We start from the raw sequence: 21970 nt of genomic DNA, 5'->3' as shown, positions 1-21970 counted from the left end.
CAAGCCCTGAATAAAGTTTTACTAAGGGAATTCTATAATCTTGCTACTTTAGATGACATATTGGCAGATTTGAACGATGCCAAAATATTCAGCAAATTGGATGTGCAAGAAGCTTTCTGGCATGTCAGACTAGACACAGCGTCATCTAATTTGACAGCAATGATAACCCCTTTTGGTAGATACAAATGGAAACGATTACCATTTGGACTGAAAGTGAGTTCAGAAATTTTTCAGAGACGATTAAATCTAGCACTAGAAGGACTGAAAGGCTGTTTCAATTACGTTGATGATATTATAGTGGTAGGAAGAGGAAGAACGAAAGAAGAAGCACTCAGAAATCATGATATTAACCTAAGAGAGCTGATGAAGAGATGTCAAGAAAAGAAGATTAAACTGAACCACGAAAAGTCTGTTTTTAGAACAGATGAGATTAATTTTTTGGGTCATATTATTACAGAAGCAGGAATAAAACCAGACCCGAACAAAGTATCTGCGATTTTGAGTTTGAATGCTCCAAAAGATATTTCATCAGTCCGAAGATTCTGTGGCATGGTTCAATATCTTGCAAGATTTGTTCCAGACTTGTCGACAGATTTACAGCCCATAACAGAGTTGATCAGAAAGAACACACCATTTGTTTGGTCTGATCAATGCACACGAGCTTTCAACAAGATAAAACAGAAAATATCGACTCGTGGCACATTGATATATTTTGACCCTAACAAAGAGCTTACATTACAAGCAGATAGTAGCCAAAATGGGTTAGGAGCAGCGTTATTACAAGATGGCAGTCCAATAGCATATGCTTCTAGATCATTAACTGATACTCAGAAAAGATGGGCACAGATTGAAAAAGAATTGTTAGCAGTGGTTGTTGGTTTGGAACGTTTTGACCAGTATACGTATGGCAGGACAGTTATAGTACAGAATGACCATAAACCACTGGAAAACATCCTTCAAAAACCACTCAGTTCTGCTCCGAGAAGGCTATAAAGTCTAATGATGCGTCTTTATCGTTACGATATCCAGTTTCAATATGTCAAAGGCAAAAATTTGTTCATAGCTGATACTTTGAGTAGAGACCCATCAGAGGAAAAGAGTGATATCCCTGATGTTTGTGTCAATACAGTGGGACTGGCAATACCAGATGCAGTGCTGGAGAAAGTCAGAATCGAGACAGAGAAAGATAGAACAATGCAAACACTTATTAAGTATATCCTAAATGGATGGCCAGACAAACATAATAGTTTACCTGAACTCAAACAATATTTTTCACTAAGAGACATGTTAACATACGAAGACGGACTCCTGTTGAAAGGAGAACAAATAATCATACCGATATCACTTCGCAAGGAAATAGAAGAAAAACTCCATGCAGCACATCTGGGAGTAGACTCAATGAAAAGAAGAGCAAAAGAAACAGTTTTCTGGCCTGGATTATCAGCTCGAATACAGGAAATAGCCAACTCATGCTACATTTGTCAGAAAAATAAACCAGCAAATCAGAGAGAAGAATTAATACATCACGAAATAGGTTCTAATCCGTGGGACAAGATTGGAATTGATTTATTTCAAATGTGTGACCAACAATATCTAGCCATAGTGGACTATTATTCAAATTTCATAGAGGTAGAAAACATGCAGTTGACAACAACACACGCAATTATAAAGAAACTGAAAGTTTTATTTGCAAGATATGGGGTGCCCAAAGTTTGTATATCTGATAGCGGACCTCAGTTCACATCGGAATATTTTTCCAAATTTATGATGGAATGGGGAGTGACTCATTTGAAATCTTCTCCAGGACACCATCAATCCAATGGAAAGGCTGAGTCAGCAGTTAAAATTTTGAAGAACATAATGAAGAAATCTAGAGAATCAAAGTCAGATGCTTATGAAGCTCATCTGGAATTTAGAAATACTCCAAGGCAAGACACAAATCTAATCCCAGTTCAGATGTTTTTTGGTCGGATGACTCGAACACTGATACCAAACAAAAGGAGTAACATTAAGATTTCTACATGTCAAGAGAACATTATGAGAAGGAAAGAAAAACGTCAGATGAGTGTAAAAACATCTTATGATAAGAGGTCAAGAAATTTAAGTCAGCTGAAAACTGGACAGATGGTCTATTTCCAATCTCCTAATGACCCTACATGGAGACGTGGAAGAATCCAGTCTCAAGTCAATCAGAGAGCTTACGTATACATTATTCGAGGTGATAATGGTACAGTGTACCAAAGAAACAGAGTGCATATTAACCCGAACAGAGAAACAGAAGAAGATATATTTCCCGATACTGATAACAACATACAGGACAATAGAACTCAGGATCAACACGTTCGCCACTCATCAACTCATCATTCCCTGCGACCAAGGGATCAGTTGAAGAAACCGACAAGATTCAATGACTATGTGTCTTAATGAACTATTGAATGTTGATTTTTAAATGTGATATGTTTCATATTGATTGAAGCGTATACATGTATGTTATGTTTAGTTGTTTATGTTGTGGTTTTGTTTTATTTTTTTTCTATGATACTCCCCGAAATGTTTTATTTTTATTTTTTTTAAAGAAAAGGGGATGTTGATATGGTGCGCAAAGGTGCACGCGTTCAATATAATAAAGTATCTTTCTCCGCCATGACACGCTAATGGTTGTTGTTTGTTTATTGCTGACTGTGAACCTAGATCATAATTAACAGAGAGAGTATATGAGGAAATAGACTATAAATACATATTGCAAAATTGAATCTACTTCTTTTACTACAATCTAAATAATTTTTAAGTAACACCGATATAATTTATTAGCAATTACATAGTGGTGTTCAACACCGGTGCTCACTGTTCAACTAAAGGAGAAAGCCCAAAAACTGTGTTCAAAATAGGAGCATGAAGTGACCTAATTTATTTTAAAATAAAATCTTGACTATGGGTGGTAATACAAAGGAACACAGCTATTTTTATAGTCATTTAGTTGCAGAATAAGAATCTGCTTTCAGTTTTTTTGTAAGTTAAACCTTCACCAAATAAAAAAATAAAAAATTGACCTAGTTCCCGAAAGTCGGTGTTCAGTTATAAGAATCTACCATATAGTGTTCCACAATTGTGACTATCTTTAAAAAGGTAAAAACAGGATAAACACCTACTAATTTTTTAAAAATTGAATTCCTGGTAGATAGCTATGAAATGAAGTTTTTTCTCATCCATTTATAAACCGAAAAATATGTGTATCATGCAGGTGATGTGTCATTATCATTTTTAAAAAGCCTTAAGCCATGGCCTATGCGGTTCTCCTGGTACGTGAAAAATAATGGACGATTCCACACCTGTCAACTTTAACCTGGAGTCAAAATTAATTTTCTGCTGTGAAAGGAAAACCCTTATATTGGAAATGTAGAGAAATGGACCATGCGCAGTACCGTTACAGTAGTTTAGCAGAACATTTCAAAATAAAGTAGATTTTAACTAATTTCGACGAGCTGTTCCGCAAACATGCCTGCTCCGCAATAGTGACTCTACTATATATGCTAGATCTAGAATCTATATTTAGAGTTATGAATCAATATTAATGTTAAATGAATCACTCAATTTAGCAGTCTACATGGACGATATCGGATATGGCGGCATTTGTTCAAAAACCTTAGTCTTAGTCACTTAGTGGATTTATATTCTACTAAATCTAGATCTATATTAGTATATATTATTAGTCATTTACTAAGATCTAAATGATTTAGTGCGACCAAAGTAAAAGTTTAGTCTTCTAGTTTAACTCTCTGACGTGTCCAGACTGTGTATAATTATATACTCAAGACAAGAGTTATCAGTTAGGCGAGGGTTAGCTTAGAGTACTCAGAGCGTAAGTTTGCACCATAAGTGACCATACCCGTACCGCCATACCATGTTAGATCTAGATCTAGTTAATCTAGTTAGTTATTAGATCTACTTTAGTTAAGATATTTTTTTATATACTATACGATAGTATAGGTTCACAGTCAGCAATAAGCAAACAACTGCCATTAACATTATCATTAGCATCAAGGCAGAAAACAACTTTATTATCTTGAATGCATGTACTTTTTGCGCACCATATCAACAGATTCTAAGTGACAAGTCTAGTCTAAAGACTAAACTGTAAACAGCTTGGGCGTTGGGCTGGATACTCCCGATACTGGGCAGTAGGCACTGTGGACACTGCCGCGGCACTGGGCAATATACTATCATTTACTATGGGCATTGACAGCTAGGTGGGGGGCTCTGGTGTGGTCGACATTGCTTGGAGATCTGACAGATGTTGGCAACTGCAGGTCTACGTTGATAAGGAGTTATCAACAACCAGGTCGTTTGTCCATAAGAAACCCTCACAAGTTAAACTCTCCGCCAGAGGAGACTGAATTTTAGCCGGCATATTAAATTGTTTTTTGGGTCTATCTTTGTATAGATAGGTTTGAGTTATATATAATTAAACTTTTTGTTGGGCAGGTGAGCTAGAAAGTTAAGAGACATTCCCACGTATCTACATACTGGAGATGTCAGCTGTCAAATCTTATTTATTGTTTGTATTCTTTGTCTTCCGTATAAATAGGGACCTAAAAGAATATAAATGTCTCTGTCCAGTTTGTGCGACTCTATTCTTAAAGTCGTGTATATCCGACGTGGGGAGAGGGGTAGGTGTGAATAGTTATGCTGCTGTGTTTAGGGCTAGTGCAGTTTCTATTGTAAGTGCTATTGGTCACCCGTCTGAGCAGCAAATAATTAAAACTTAACCATAGAGAAGCTAGTAGAGTTACATCCCGTGAGAGCCAGTACTTTTGTCTTGACAAGGGGAGATAAATCATATAAGAATTAGTTTCTGGGTGGACAAGAAAATAATTGATAAATTTAAAAATAAATGTTTCTCATGATATGCTGGGAAAACTGAAATGACTTTTTGTTTGTAAGCTCCATATCGTCATAGTACTAATAAAATGCACGTATGTCTGTAGTATGCTGAATCATTGAGATTGGACATAGTGCACTGAGCATGCTATAAGCATAAAAGAAGGGCTATTAGATGCAAAAGCAATTTTTTTTTAAAGTGTGTACAGTACATTTAATATTTTTTATGCTTTGCTCAAATTATCAGGAATCTGGCATAAAATATAACTTCCAATCAACCTTTTTTCTTCAATAAGGAAAATGAAGGGAGAAAACTAAAGAGGATTTGAACTTTGAAGCAGAACTTAGATTTGTGTAGTAGTTTTTTATAAGTTGCTAAATATGCACATATAATAATTTTTTTGCTTAGTAAACTTTGAATAAATCTTTCCTGTGATTCTTCATAAGATTCCTTCAATACTTCTAGTTACATGGATCTTGCCCATTCTATGCAAAACTGGTTACAAAATTTCTACAGTATTAAAGTCTCCTCTGAATGGTTAGCTGCTTGCTTGGAATGGATTGAACAAGAAAATAAGGTATGACTTTGGATCATTTTGCTCATAAATACACTTGTAGTTCTATTTAATCTAATTAAAGATTGTAGGAACAAGTTTTGGTCTACTCAATTTGAATGATATTGTGTAATTTTGAATATCTTTATGCTGGTGTGTAATGTGTGACATTTATGTATATGACATTTAGATGTCTACTATGCAGAAATTCAAGATGTTCTCATTCACTTGAATACTGTTTGTCAGAGGTTCCAATTATATGCTTGGTTCTTGTTCTTGTGTTTCTTAACTTGGCTCACTAAGGGTTTCACTTATACAAACGAATATTACTTGATTCTTAAATTCTTCAATTCTTAAATATTACAACTAAGAACAATTATATTTCAATACACATCAACTCGAACTCCAGATCTCCAAGAATATAACAATGATATTTTAATATCCAATGTAGCTCAAACAATGCACAATAAATATTAATAAACAAACACCAGTCCAGGAAGTAAACGTCCAACCTTCCTGGATCGGGAGCAAGACCTTACTAACACACTCTCTCACATTCAACGAAGACTAAATCATTCAGTTCATAACACATGCAACACTTCGCATTCATAACAAGGGGATATAACAATCATACCAAAATATCAAAGTAACATTAATTCTCGTCATACCTCCCCCTGACATCCCCCCTCTCACGATATGACTCTGTTATTAGATAACAGTCATTCAAATATACATACATACACACACTGTGTCATACACATACTTATATACATATGTATATATATATACATATATATCTACACACAAATGTATATAATGTACAATAAAGTGAAATAGCCCCTAGCCCCTATTAACCTAACAAAAGAAATATATCCAGCTAAGGCTATCACTTATATGACACTATTTACAACAACGGGAAAGAGAGAAAAGAATAAATGAGAAAAAAAAAATAGTGGCATGGAGAGTTAAATTACAAATTGAAATCGGCATAGTCCTTTCCACGTTAATATTTAATATGTAAAACAGCAAAAATACAAGAAAAGATCAACTCCTATGTATAGCAATAATATACAACAAGATACAATCTCTAATAGTTGAAACCGCGTTTCACATTGTATTGGGAAAAAAAAAAGATGAATTCTAACAATTACAACTAATGTAACTATGCTAAGTTGCTAGATTAGTCTTGACAGTGTATCAGCTAGTAGACAATGGTCTGTGGTCAAACTGGATTGTGAATCCTCCTGGGTATCAGAGGTATCTGTCTAGGCATTAGACACTCTCGCTACTGATGACGTAATGCCACTCTATGTATCAGCTCTCTGCACTTTACCGGAAGGAAGCCATCTACTTGGTGCATCACACAGCAAGCTATTTCGGGTGTACTGTTTAGATAATACAATAACTATTAAGATTTGGTTAAAAAAAAAATTAAAATACATGAAGACAGACAATGCTGAATTTTCTCTATTGCCAAGTCACACTCGGGAACTCAGGTGACCCTCGTGGACATCCCCTTCTCAGCAACAGGGAGAGGGGAAATACTACTTCAAGATTTCTTTTTTCTTTTTCTTGGAAGTTTTAGGTACAAAAACATTTGTAGTCTATTGGGGTCTAGTTTAACTTTACCCTCACCAACAACTTGATAAACTCCTTTTGTTAGGTTTAATCTCTGTAATGGTTTGTGTACTCTATGAAATGATCTCAGAACTTGAATAATAGTATTGTCAATAAACTGACAATCAATAAGTTCCTTAGTAGTTAAGACATTTTCAATTACTTCTCCAATTTTTATCTCACTGATATCATAAACAGTATAATTACAATCATTTAGTTCCTTACTTGTTAAGATATTTTCAATTTCTTCATTATCTTCTATCCTACTGATTTTATTAACAATATCCTGACAGTTATTTTGTTCCTCGTTAGTTAATAGGTCATTTTCAATTTCTATTTTATAGGGCACATCTCCCTGTAATGACAGTTTTACTTCCAGTTCCATTTTCAACTTTACCACTTCTATTGCCTTTCTTTCCAATTCTAGAGTTAATCTCTCTAGATCTAGTTTTTGTTGGCTTAAAACAAACTCTCGTAATTTCTCACCCTCAATTTCAAACATGTATGCCTGTTCTATTATTAACTCAATCGACCTAGGTTTAAACTCGTCCATGGTAATCACAATATAATAAGAAATATTACTGAATAAGCTTAAATTAATTTATAAAAGTTAAGTTAACAAGTAACATTGTTCAATTTACATAAGACAATAAATTATAAAAAGGATCAACACAAAAAAAAAATTTCACCCTTTAATTCCATTACTGACAAGGCAATGTACACTCGACCCTGAATGCCTGATACAACAGACAAAAGAAAACTCAACTTATCTGTGTCTGATGCCAGGAAAGAGATGACAACTCTTTCCACACGACGGTGTTACTTTGAGAATGTAGAATCTTCTGGAGTGTCTGGTTGCTGTTCAGCCTCCTTGTAAACGCTTTGTTACTCATCAGATATAGAGAATGAAACAAATACAAAACAAAATTATTTGAACATTGATATGATACTAATAGTAATAATAATGGGTGCATACAAAAAAAAAAAGATTATCTAGTCAGGTGGTACAATAATAATCCAAAAAGATACCAGATATACAAATAATCAAATCAGTCCAATAGGTTTATATTGGCACTTGCTATTTCCTTTACGTTCAACGATGACCAAGAGGGCGTCGATGCGCAAAAGTTCAGTATAATCCAACATCAATGTAACAAAGGTAGATAATTCACGATTACTTGAGTAATTGCATTCATGTAGAATAATCCAATAGTAAGTGAATAGTGGTAGTTGTAGTGTCTCTTTAACTGGTGATGTCTCTTTAAATGGTGTTGTGGGTTGTTTAGTAGAACAGATTACAGATGTCTGAGATGTAGATTTAAGTCTAGATGGAGTTCGTTCAACCAACAACATATAACAACTTGTAGAATATACTTAAGGAAAAACGATAGATACTTAACAAAATGTTTTAATCCAGAAAATGAAGGGGCACAGTCCAAATGTCGACAGTTACTACAAAAAAAGGTCTCGCCATTAACTAAGAGGAGTGAGTCGTTGTTGTTATTCTACTAATGTCTGCTACCGTTAAAATCTATCCCATAATTCCTTATTTAGTTAATTCCCATAATTCCTATGTCCGTCTAAAATAGTCTAATTATAATCTCGTCAAATTCCCAGTAAAGTCTATAACATATTTCCTCAAAAATATAGTCAATATACTTTAAACACTTTGGACACTTTAGTGGACTTACAAAACAATAATCAGCCACAATACCTTGGATTTATCTTCAAATAACTTTACTATGTCAATATCTCACTTTCAATAAATAATACCTCGGTGGACTTACAACTGGCCACTCAATCACTTTGATATCTCAAATAAAATAATACCTCGGTGGACTTACAACTGGCCACTCAATCACTTTGATATCTCAAATAAAATAATACCTCTGTGGACTTACAACTGGCCACTCAATCACTTTGATATCTCAAATAAAATAATACCTCGGTGGACTTACAACTGGCCACTCAATCACTTTGATATCTCAAATAAAATAATACCTCGGTGGACTTACAACTGGCCACTCAATCACTTTGATATCTCAAATAAAATAATACCTCTGTGGACTTACAACTGGCCACTCAATCACTTTGATATCTCAAATAAAATAATACCTCGGTGGACTTACAACTGGCCACTAAATCTTTTTGATATCTCAAATAAAATAATACCTCTGTGGACTTACAACTGGCCACTCAATCACTTTGATATCTCAAATAAAATAATACCTCTGTGGACTTACAACTGGCCACTCAATCACTTTGATACCTCAGATAAAATTACTAGATCTAGGATTCCACTAGTCTAGACTTGAGCCAAAATTCAGATTACTACTAATCCAAGTAGATACAATATAGATCTATAATACTTTATGGAATCTACCTTATGTCAGTCACAATCCAGTGATACTGACAAACAATACTGACTCTTTTAGACTGTGTTAAATCAAACACATCTAAATAATAATGTCAACCAATTAACATCGGGACAAATGAGATCTATTAAAATTTAAATATACTGTAGACCCTGTTGTCTACAAAATAGATCTAGATACTCTCATGAGCTAAATGTAGCTCGACACCAATCTAGAATTTACTAGATTAAACATAACTTACCCGATCTACTTAAAGATGAAAATTATTTAATAATAAAGAGTAAATAAATAAATAATATGATAAAATAAACACAAAAAAAATAAATCTAAACTATAATGATATGAGACTTTTTTAAGAAGAAGAAGACCAGAAAGATACAATGAAAATAACGTCACGTTACTCAAAAAAAAAATTAAAATTTAACTAGATACGAACAAAACAAGACAATCTAAACATATATTGAGACTTTATTAATAATCATACCAACTTTGTTATGCCCTCTTTAGCGCCCTCAACAGGCAATATGATATTAATAAAGATCTACTGTCCCTATAGACTTAAATTAAAATACAGAGAGAGGTATACCGGTACTCATCTTTTTTCGAAATCCCCGTTCAGTTATGGAGTATACTGGTCAGTCTTCTACACACAAGACAACTTAAGTGTGTTCAGGCTCAACAAAACACATGCTCAGATAAGGTAACTTCTGGTACTGGTACGGTTCTTCAAAAAGGTCCTCTGGTTAGGTCTGTCTCAAGATTCCAGTGATGATGTCTTGATCCTGGCTTCTGACTTCACGGCTGCTTCACTGGTAAACTGGTACTGCTGAGACAAGCTAGTGGTGCTGTCTCAAGAGAGAACAAAACTAAGTCCAACTCTCTCAAGTTGAAAAATTATGTATAATAAAATTATACAATCACGCAGTGTAGTAGTAGGGTATACTACACTCGTGTGTTGATGGTCAGGAAACACTTGAAAAAAAAAATATGTTCAGGAACACAGGAACAAAGTTTTATATGACTCCAACGGTCAACAATGTAGATCTAGTATGTAGAGCTATATAAATAAGTCAAGAGGTAACCTTCCGTACTTGATATAATGAGGTATATAACTTAACTGCGACGGACTTCCCACTCACTACGAGACAATATAAACAACAGGAACAACTTAAATAGCAGGAACAATGTAAATAACAGGACGTCCAGAACTATTGGATCACACAACGATGAAGTTGAAGTTCACTGGATAAACTTTCTAAGTAGATCTAGATCTAGTAAAATCATGTTCCAGCTGCAGTCTAAAATGTAATCTAGAATAATCCAGATATATACCTTGACTAGAGCCAGCGAAGAATAGAATAGATATTGAAATCCAATAATCTTTCAGCATATGATGTTATAGATTTAAGTCCTACAAAGTTACAAAGTTCCGCTGGGCTGACCCACTCTAACTCCTAGCCTCGTTGGGAGGGTTGCCAGATATGTTGTGGGTTGTTTAGTAGAACAGATTACAGATGTCTGAGATGTAGATTTAAGTCTAGATGGAGTTCGTTCAACCAACAACATATAACAACTTGTAGAATATACTTAAGTTAAGGAAAAACGATAGATACTTAACAAAATGTTTAATCCAGAAAATGAAGGGGCACAGTCCAAATGTCGACAGTTACTACAAAAAAAGGTCTCGCTATTAACTAAGAGGAGTGAGTCGTTGTTGTTATCCTACTAATGTCTGCTACTGTTAAAATCTATCCCATAATTCCTTATTTAGTTAATTCCCATAATTCCTATGTCCATCTAAAATAGTCTAATTATAATCTCGTCAAATTCCCAGTAAAGTCTATAACAATGGTGATGTCCCTTTAAATGGTGATGTCTCTAAATGGTGATGTCACGCCGTGCTGAATTTTCAGAAGTCAACGAAAAAAAAAATGGGGAGTGACGCATTGACCTCGGTAGAATGTAGAATAATCCAATAGTAAGTGAATAGTAGTAGTAGTAGTGTCTCTTTAAATGGTGATGCCATGAAGTGCTGAATCTCAAGACTTCAACAAAAAAATGGGGAGTGACGCATTGACTTTGGTATACAAGAAGTAGCTGCAAGTCCAAATTAGTCAATGACATATGACAAATTAGGTTAAACAAATACAGTTCTAGTAGAAATGTCAACTTGTTTCTTTGAATGGTATGTCATTTTATATAGAGTTGATTAAACATAATGATATATACACATCTCTAGGCGCTGTCTACGTTGACGTAAACGATGTTAAAGCACAAAGTTTTATTGAGATTCTTTCTTGAATATATTACTGACTTGATAGCAAAATTACTTCCGTGTGTAACAGTCGCAATCGTGTGTAGAGGTGAACCAGTGAACAAAAAAATTGCAGGCTCTGGCTAGTTCAATGACTTCTTCAAGGTGATGAAAAAAATAGGTACAACAGACATGGTACCTGCCCGGACTGGCCCTCAGATGTCAGGAGGTCACTTTATATACTTGGCTTTTATCTTGTTTCTTGACTTTGTCTTGGTTCGCTAGGGGGTTCTTCAATACTTAATTACAATTACTTAATACTTGCTTAGTTACTCACAAAAGAACAATTACTACTAGATACACTGAAACTCCAGCTATAGATATCCATTGAAATACTAATAATACTTTAATATTCAATAAGCACATAATGAAATCAACTTCAATAAATATTTAATACACAAAACACCAGTCCAGGAAGTAAATGTCCAACCTTCCTGGACCGGGAGCAAGACCTTACTAACTAACACACTCTCTTGCACATTCAACGAAGATTAAATCATTCAGTTCATAACATGTGCAACACTTTGCATTCATAACAAGGGGATATAACAATCATACCAAAATATCAAAGTAACATTCATTCTCGCCATACCTCCCCCTGACACTGTTGTAATACTTGTTGTCGCATATGGTTACTAAATGAGTTCTGCATCTATAATAGATAGCACAACAAACATGGAGATTCAGAAATGGATGCTTGAATAGCAGATGACATTTATTTGACATAAAATATAAACATACTGGCAAATCCAGCCATCAATAAATACAAGAAATTCTCCAATAATAATACAATAAAATATTAAGCACAATAAGCATACATCTGTTTGTACTTCTTACATTAAATCTTTTATGAGTCCTCTCATTTCAAAATCATTTCACTACTTATTACAACTAACTGTATTACTCATCCATAAGATTCAAGAACATGGCGGCTACTGACTGCTAATCATGTGTTCAACTCCCCAAAACGAGATTTCTTGCCCACAATTCAACTGTGGACGCATACTTCCCACATGAAACATCCTAAGCACCAATATAAAGTGTATTTTGTGCTTCACAACTAATACATGTCACTGGCCATCAAACAATGTTGTGACATGGTGTGATTTAATTTAATAAATTAAATTAAGAGATTAGGCCAATATTAGAATATATATCTTTCATTTGGTATTCCTCCACTGAAGAAAACTTTAAGAAACTAGAACAAATACTGAATAGAACAGTGAGATTTATAACAAATTAATATTCACATTTGTTCACATATGTTATGTTTTGAATAAGATGTTAATCTCATTGTTATAAAAGTAAAGGTAGTAAAGTACCTCTTTCAAACCTTGCCATCTATAAAGCAGATATTGTAAAGGTCATCTGTTTCTATGACCAATGGTTAACAAGCATGTCATGTGGCCAGTATGACAACCAACCTCCTATACTTCGGGTACTCATCAGAGTTGGGTGGACTTGGAGCATCCTAAAATTCTTAAAGTTCAAAACCCCAGTGTACTGCAATATGATTTCTATTTTATCACAATTTGTCTTTGTAGTAGAGTTGGGAAACAAACTGAATGAACTGCCCTTACCATAACCGAACTGATCAAAATGTGCAATATTGATATTTTGCAATTTGTATATATCCTTAAAATACATATCATATCACATTAACAATTATTACATTACCTAGATTTTCTTCTTGAACTATAAAGAGTGAAATTTTGGAATTTGTTACTGAATAATGGATGTAATATGAAGTTCTCATATCGCAACAATGTTCCTGTGAAAGTCATAATCTGAACTTAGCTGTTGAAAAATATCTAAAATTTCATGGTGCTGATTTATTTCATGATATGATTAAGGCTTCAAAAGAAGTGGCGGAATACTTGAAGCTCAATGGAAAAATCAGGAACTAGAACACCCCCTTAAACAGAATGTTCCCACTTGGAATGGTCATTTATTTCTTTTGCAATTATTGTCATTAACAGACAAACCTTTGTGACATCATTACATTTTGGCATCCATTTCACAAGGCTACTATGCAACTGTCACATGACATAATATGTCGATATCCACTGATTAAATGCTATTTCATCTTAGGTCAATCTGTAAGATCAATGGTTCAGTCAGTGACAGTATGCATGATTTAAAGGCAGTTTTACTGTACAGCTTGGATGAAAAAAATATTATTAATCCTTTTTACTTTCAAAACTTATTGAGCCTTGTTTAAATATTTATCTTTTGTGGTCACAAATGTGTTTATTGAGATGCCTAATATGGTAGACAAAATTAAGTCTTCTTCAATACACCAGCTGGTATCAAAACACTCAGATGATGCAGATAAAGTGTTGGTGAATTCAGTCATTCAGTTCAACAGCCTTTTTCCAGAAAGGGTCAAGTTGACCCTAAAATATATGATTTACTAGCAGCTGTGACCCATTTGTCTAATGCTGATAGTAATGACATGAGTCATGAACTTAAAAATACTTGTCACTGCTTTACTGACTGTGCAGCCTTTCAAATTTGGATGAAGAAAGATTTTTGAACATTTTGATGTTGAAATCAATTGCTAAAACATTGTTGACTATTTCCTGCCATAAGTTCTGCCAGTGAAAGGGTATTTTCAGTGTGTTGAGTGACAAAGAGCAATGATGGGGTTAGGCTAAACCCAGAAACATCTGAAATACTGACATTTCTTAAATACAACATGCAGCCCTAATTTTTAAAGGGACTGCAGGCTACTTAAATAACCATGATCTTTGTTTTAGGCCTTAAATTTACTTCGATCTTTGTTTTAGGCATTAAATTTACTGCTTCAATGTTTTATGTACTTTGCATCAATTTGTAATTTTAATGCTTGAAGTTTCTTCAAACTCAAAACCCTTTATGCTATTGATATAAATGTGAAATTAATAACATTGTTTCTCCTCTATTTACAGAACACTGGTAATGTACAGTCAGTAGAGAACCTACAATGTCTAATCTTTGAACAGTGGTTAATGTCTGACCTGTCTGAAATAGGAGAAAGTTTATTGCCTACAAGTATAGCTTCAACAGACAATGTAGAGTTGACACAGAATTATCCACTCCAGGTTATTGTATAGAAAATGATATTGAAAAATCTTTTATGAATAAATAGTAAAATTCACACAATTAGAATCTGCTTCTGAAAGTATCTTACAGTTGTATAGGTCTTAAAGCATTGGTCAACACTGTAGAGAATTACATATTTTGTGTTGTGTAAGCTTTTCTTTTTCTTCAATTAACAATATAATCCTTATGGATTATCTAACAGCAGAAGATTCCAAGCAGGATAACCCCATTATTCCCCTTTTCTCTTCATCTATCACTTGTAACTTGTAGCCTAATTTATTATGCAGATAATTTCTTGTATAGATGTGGGCAGCTCATTATTTAGTCAACTACAAAAGTTTGAAGGTCAAAAGGCGGAGTACGATGAATTATCAGACAATAAAAAACCATGGACGGTAACAATATATTTTACTTGCATTATTTTTTAACTGAATAAGTACAAAATTATTTATCAACAAAATTTTATCTGTAACCTTTTTGTTTACATTGGTCAAGTCAAATGTCATTTTTCTTCTTGATTTTGTCTTATAAATAACATCTATTCAAGTTCTTTTATGTTTTTATCTAACACACACAAAACACATTTACCTTAAGTAACCTTTCTTAAAAAACTCATTGGATATACAGTTACAAGCAATTCCAAATATTATTCATTGCAACAAGAAGATAATTTTCTTTTCTTCAACTTGTAGGCAAAACCATCACGCATGTTGATGTTAAGCTTGACAGATGGACATACCCAAATTAAGGCAATGGAATATCAACCAATACAAATTTTAAATGACCCATTACCTTATGGACTTAAGGTGATTTTTTCCAGACTTTAAAAATTATATAAAAGAAAAATAGATTATGTTTGCTATCCATTATTTAAAACCTAGTTTAATTTGTTTTTTTACTATACATTTTTATAGCTCCGTTTATGGTATTGCATTGTTACAGGTCTTGTTGCATGGACCATTGAAATGTAGAAGAGGAATTATTTTATTGACTCCTCAAAACATACACATTTTAGGAGGAGAGGTAGAGACTACAGAAGAAGATCACAAACCTCAAGTAGTTATACAGAAATCTATGTAGGTGCCCTAGGATTTGTATACAAAAAATAAAACAAAGAAAATAGTTTTGTAGTCTTTGAACTCCCTAAATATATAAGAAGATAGAAGACAATATATATATATTTATTTGAAGCTATATTTATTTATAACTTTCATTAATTTATTTATAACATGAAGTACAGTACGTCTCTTAGATAAATACACTGAACATTGAACTTTTCCCAGTGTTTAATTTAATTGCTTTTTTTTTAAATTTGTCGATTGAAATCCTTAGGTTAAACAACAGAGAAAATGGAGACAACAGTGCCAGGTGTGAGTTTTCTGGCACGTTTCTGGTTCAAAATAAAAAACCTCAGTCAGACAATAGCATTAGTAAGGAGAAAATGTCAAAAAGTTGTTCAAATACTAGCTCATTTAGTAAAAAAACAGCTACTGCTCTAAGTAGTCTAATGAAAAGAGAGAACCCACTTGAACATTCAAATTCTAACATTAAAGTGGAGAGCAAGGAAACAAAACCACTCATTAGAAATGATGATGAAGTAAGTGAATTATATTAGTACTGTACTTTTTTTCTTAACTACTTATAATGTGACAGGGCAGACTTGCCGAAAAAGATGAATGTAAACAAATATTTGAATCTAAGTATTTAAACATAAAAATGCTGATCTATACTGATTATTGTGTTAACAAAAATCTTTATAGCTTACAATGATTTTCCAAAAAGTCAAGTATTTATGCTTATTACTGCTGTTTGCTTTAGAAAGATGCATGTTGTGGTAATACAAAAGTACTTGTGTGTTTTTAATTTAGTTACTAAGATAAAAAAGGTGGATTTGTAAGTTGAATGTTATTAAGAAACTATTCAACACCCAATGTCTATTAAGCTTTTCATATGTTGCTTATTTCTTACTTTAGTGGCACGATGACACAGACTATTCTCTACTGTTAGAAGATGAGTTCAACTACAATGAAACTGAAGAAATAAAAGAAGAAAAAGATGTGATATACATAGGTCAGACCTCCACTACTAGTTCAGGTGTATTAAAGGAAACACAGAGTCAAAACTCTAATCTAGCAAAAGGCATTTCTGGTAGTCAAACTATTCAGTTTCAAGCCAAGATGAACAGTTATTTCAATAGTGTGGGCAGAGAAAGTCAAGGGATACATAATAAACAAGGCCAATTGACTTCAAATTTAAAAAGATCTCATAAGTCTCTTACACATAAAAGCTCCTTAAGTCAAAGTAAACTTAAGCTAGTAGATAATTCAAAAAGTAGATACAGTACATCACCAGGGTCAACACATTTGTTAAATAATAGAAGCCCAATGCAATCTTCTGCATCAACCAAAACAATTTCCAACTCAGTAGAAAGTTTATCTTCACACCATGCTGCCAATGAGAAGAGGTTGAAGTTGGCAGTTCAAGAGCCTGTTTTCAAGTCTGTACATGAAGAGAAATATATACCACAAGCTGTTGTTCGACCAATAGATCTCCAAGCACAGCAGCATAAAGGTATTATCTTTTTAAGATCACCAAAATTTTAAATAGTAAAAATCTGAATGGAAGACCCTAACATATACTTGAAACTATAATGATTAATGTTTCCCACTGTTCTCCATAGATCTTGTTCAGTTACCATACCAATATCTTTCAACTATCAACACTTTGATGCCTCCTACAACTCTCACTGTAAAGGTAAGTCAAACTGTAAATATTTTGAGCATAACTATCATTTTTTTATTGTTTTTTTTTATAATTTTGATTAGAGTAATGAATTTTATGTTTTCTCCCTCTTCAACTATTTAGGCTTATATCAGTACTTTAACAGAAAAATTAAGCTGTGGTAATGGAGATCGTTGGACTCTAGCCTGTAGAATCAATGATGGCACAGCTAGCATAGATGTTGACTTGGATGATAAGGTAAATACCAGAAGAATTGTATTTTCCACTGCCTTTCCTCTACTATTGAGCTCATCTGAACACTACCAAAATTTCTTGGTTTTGTAAATGCAGTCTTTTCCAGTACTCTGTCAACCAAGCCTTTCCAAACACAATCTGCCCTCCCCTTCCTAACCTCCAGATGTTCATTGGCAATGAAGATGACCAATGCTAAAGAATTATTATGTTTGTCATGTTGATAGTAAAATATTGTGTTTGAATAATTCAGGTACTAACTGAATTGATAGGATTTTCTGCTCATACAAGTGTACAGATGAAACAAGAAATGAAAACTCATCCCAAGATTAAAGAAGACTTAATGCAAGTAGGTGTTACTTGTGATAGAGTCTTAGCCATGTTAATTGTTCTCACTAGCTTGCATCACACTTTTTATGCTTGTATGTGTTCATAAAACCTAAATATAGCAATAGTACTGACTCTCCAATTTTGCCCAGGACACTCTAGTCAATTTGCATACATTTCTACAGCTTTTGCAACTTAGCATATGTCCAGGACAATATCTTTCTTTTTTTTTTTTATTACGGGAATTGTCTTCCTTGACTCACTTTTTTTTCTTTCTTTTTCCCTGAAAGGGTCTCAACATCGTGCTTTTGATTCTCCAGAGCTAAGATTGCTCTTAAAAGTTTAATTCAGGATCTAGACATAAAATCTTTCCCTCTCTCAATTGAAGTTTTATCTTGTTGTTTTTTCTATTTGTGACCCACAAGGAGAATAGCCGCTATTAGTTAAGTGTGGTCTGTCTGTCCGTCCATCCCTTCCGTTTAAATGTTATCAACTAGAACAGAAAATATGATATCAAAATTTTAGATCTTTCAAAGTTTAGATGCAACAGCTACTTTTTTGTTTTTTTAATGCGAAAAATTTGATTTTTAAAATCAATTTTGCAAGTATATTTTGTTCATATAAATATACCATTTTTACAACTATTTGTAGTAAAAAACATGGGAGACTGTTTAGTAAGGGAGATGATAATTTAGCAAATTTTTAACACATTTATGCCAAGTTTTACCTTTTTTTTTGGTCGAAACAATGTTTTGTATTACTAATTTAGGTATTTTCTGTCATACTAGCTACTTACAATTTAAACAAAATTAAACAAAAAAAAAAACCTATTTAGTATGCATATAAGTAAAACAACAAATTATAAGTAGTGTTTCATACTATACACTTGAAGTGCAGGATCTGTATATCAATACAGCACAATGAAGAGACAAGTTTCTTTGTTGAGGCTTTGAATAAGAGATTTGCCCTTAGTATCGACAGAGATAGGGTTGTAGTTATTGATAGTTTGTAATTCTTAGTTTCTGATGTTCTTTCTGAAAATATTGAAACCTGCGTGTGCTGACCACTTCAGGGCCGATTTTGAGTTTGTGTTTCTACACAAACTGTCTTTGTAACATTGTTTTTTTTTTTTTTTTGTTTTTTTTTAGTTGCATGTCAAAATAAAGTAATATAACATTTTTAGAATTTTATACTTTGCACAAATTTATTTTATTTTATGTTTTATCTTTTATGATACAGACGTTACTTCAACGTCCTACGCATCATCCATTTAGTCATGCATGTTAACCAATGATCTAAATTCTGCCAAGTCACTGGTTTTCCTGGCTAGCTCAGGCAACCCATTCCATGCTCATAGAATATACAAATATATTTTTCAATAATAGATAGGTACTAAATTTTTGTTTCAAATAATTTTGTTTCAGGGTTTATCCCAATGTCAACAGAAACTTATCAACATGTCTTGTCTGATGGAGTTAAAAATATTTAGCTTTTACAGTAAACCTGTAGTGACAAAACTTCTGATACCTTCTTCTGAACATATTTATGAACTATTAAAAAAATTATCAAAACATTTATAATGTTTATTATATTTTAAAAGGATAATTTTTGGATTGTATAGTATTGTTATTATTATGTACCGTATGTTTAAAAAACATTAAAAAGAATTATCTATTTCAAAATGCTTTTTTTTCTACAGAAAATGACTAACATCTATTACATGATTTTTTTGCACATCTAACACTATTTCAACATTAAATAAACATTTCATTTAATAATAAATGGATCTTATATTGATGATACTTTGCATTGACCACAGGAACTGATAATATTTACCCTGCTTCACCTATTTAGGTTTCTGAAGGGGATTAAACTTGGACAAAATATATTTCATTTTCTGGTCAGACTCTGTAACTAAGATAATGTCAACATTTGTAACACAAAGGAAACACTGGTAACTCCTGTGTTGATAGTACAGAGCTAATAGATCCCTTGGGAGCTCATTTTCATCATGGCAGTGTGCTTGATACAGAAATTATTGAAACAACTCTTTTAATTATACCGGTACTTCACTTGTTACTGTCCAGCTTTGGTGAATTTCAATTACAAGACAATATTAGTCAAAATGTATATTTGCTGTGTGCATTGTTAGAGTGCCAACACTATGCACACTGACTTGAAGCTTTGTTTAAAATTTGCCAAGACTCCTTGAATGAGTAATTTATATTAATGAACTTGCTAACCATTTGTTAAAGTAATCCTTTCAGATCTTGCAATCTATCTTGCAGATTATGTAAAGATCACCTATTTCTATGGTTGATGGTTAACCAGGGTGTCATGTGACCATACAAAGACCAACTTCTTTACTTTCCCCCAACTAATGACAGGTACCCATTAGAGTTGGGTGGACTCGAGGTACCCTTAAAATTCTGAAATGAAAAATCCAAGTCTTCACTTAGATTTGAACCTGGGAATCTTTGGTTTGGAAACTAGGTGCTTTACCACTGGGAAAAAAAATTAAAGTTGCATATATTGCAATATAAACTATCCTATTCTCTCTCTATATATATGTGGCTCTTTCTGTCTCTTAGAACAATGTATAAACCCAGAATAATTACTGGTGATGATTTTTTCTCTCAGCTGTGTGACTAAAACTGCAAACTTTGCCACTTTATGTACATCAATGACTATTTGAAATTGTCGTGTAGAGTTGTGCATTGCACTTTAAACACTAAAACCAGCGAAGGCGAACAAGAGCTTCCTTTCTCCGACCTGAATGAACAGTGTACACCTCGTATACACCATTCTGTCTGGCGGGGGTGTGGGGTCAGACTCGGGGTTAAACTCGCGATTAATTTGACGTTCACTTCCAGCGACACAGACACTCTTGACTCGCAAACTAGAAATGTGGCCATAGGCGCTCCGCCGGGGCCCCCGCCATTTTCCTTTAATCTCCCAGGCTGACCATGTAGGGTGCACAATTTATACAATGAGGGACAACACCTAGACGTTGACAAAGGTTATGGGAGCTCTTTGACATCCCCGCACAGTGCATTAAGGATGCTCTCTTGGGCACTCCCACTGGATCTTTGTTTTGCTACCCTTTGGCATGATCGTCCCCTCTTTCGATCGTTTCCAGCCGGATACCACGATGAGGCAGAGTAGCCTGTAGGCCTACCTAAATTGTGAAGACGTGCCAAAAACCCAAATATCATACATTTTAACAATTGTAGTTGTTTTTTTTTTAAATATACTTTTGAAAGTCTTTGCTATTAAATTATTATCAATGCTTTTATAAAAAATGACTTTGGAAATCTAAAATCTTAAAAAACAAATGCCTACTTAACTGTTTCCTAAGGAGTGTGCGTGTGTTTCTATATGGTGATGGTGGGAGTTAAGAGATTAGCGATTGGTTGTAAAAGATGCAACTTAGGTGGCAGTGTCGTCACTGGGTCTTAGGGGAAGACAACTCCAGAACGTACAACTCAAAGGTTGTGTCATTGTAGTGAGTTCGATTCTGTTAAGAACTATCATTACTAAAGTCGCTAGTACATTTATTGTATATCAACTTGATTTTTGTCTATATTATAAAGAAAGTTATATTTTTAGTATTTTTGACAAGAAAGTTATTCAAAGTTGTATTAGTTCAGATCTATTACAGCGGTTTAGTTGTCTACTAGCAGTTTGGTGCAAATGCATTCTAATTAGCTCTGATATGCTCTTCATGATCTCAACAAGTTGTACACTATTCTACATTGCAACTCCTTTCTCTGATATGCTCTTCATGATCTCAACAAGTTGTACACTATTCTACATTGCAACTCCTTTCTCTGATATGCTCTTCATGA

At 33.7% G+C, this 21970-nt stretch overlaps 1 protein-coding gene across 6 annotated transcripts; it reads left to right on the top strand.

Annotated features, from left to right (window-relative positions):
- The first annotated feature begins 2985 nt into the window (after positions 1-2985).
- LOC106066330 (recQ-mediated genome instability protein 1-like) lies at positions 2986-20352 on the top strand. 6 transcript variants are annotated; one of them, XM_056031441.1, is made up of 12 exons: positions 2986-3126; positions 5345-5456; positions 14669-14821; positions 15110-15217; positions 15515-15628; positions 15765-15898; positions 16155-16419; positions 16796-17393; positions 17503-17576; positions 17688-17801; positions 18049-18144; positions 19547-20350. In XM_056031441.1, exons 2-12 carry the CDS (start codon positions 5349-5351, stop codon positions 19700-19702), a joined length of 1920 nt encoding a protein of 639 aa, XP_055887416.1. In that variant the 5' UTR covers positions 2986-3126; positions 5345-5348; the 3' UTR covers positions 19703-20350. The 6 variants fall into 6 exon arrangements, with proteins under 6 accessions (XP_055887416.1, XP_055887413.1, XP_055887415.1 ...); XM_056031438.1 differs by lacking the exon at positions 2986-3126 and adding an exon at positions 3136-3512 and having other exon boundaries at positions 19547-20351; XM_056031440.1 differs by lacking the exon at positions 2986-3126 and adding an exon at positions 3550-3859 and having other exon boundaries at positions 5326-5456.
- The last annotated feature ends 1618 nt before the right edge of the window (positions 20353-21970 follow it).

The sequence above is a fragment of the Biomphalaria glabrata genome, chromosome 6 (assembly GCF_947242115.1).
Source record: "Biomphalaria glabrata chromosome 6, xgBioGlab47.1, whole genome shotgun sequence".
Classification (NCBI taxonomy): Eukaryota; Metazoa; Mollusca; class Gastropoda; family Planorbidae; genus Biomphalaria; species Biomphalaria glabrata.
Note: the sequence above shows the minus strand (reverse complement) of the source record. Positions and strands in the feature narration are given on the sequence as shown.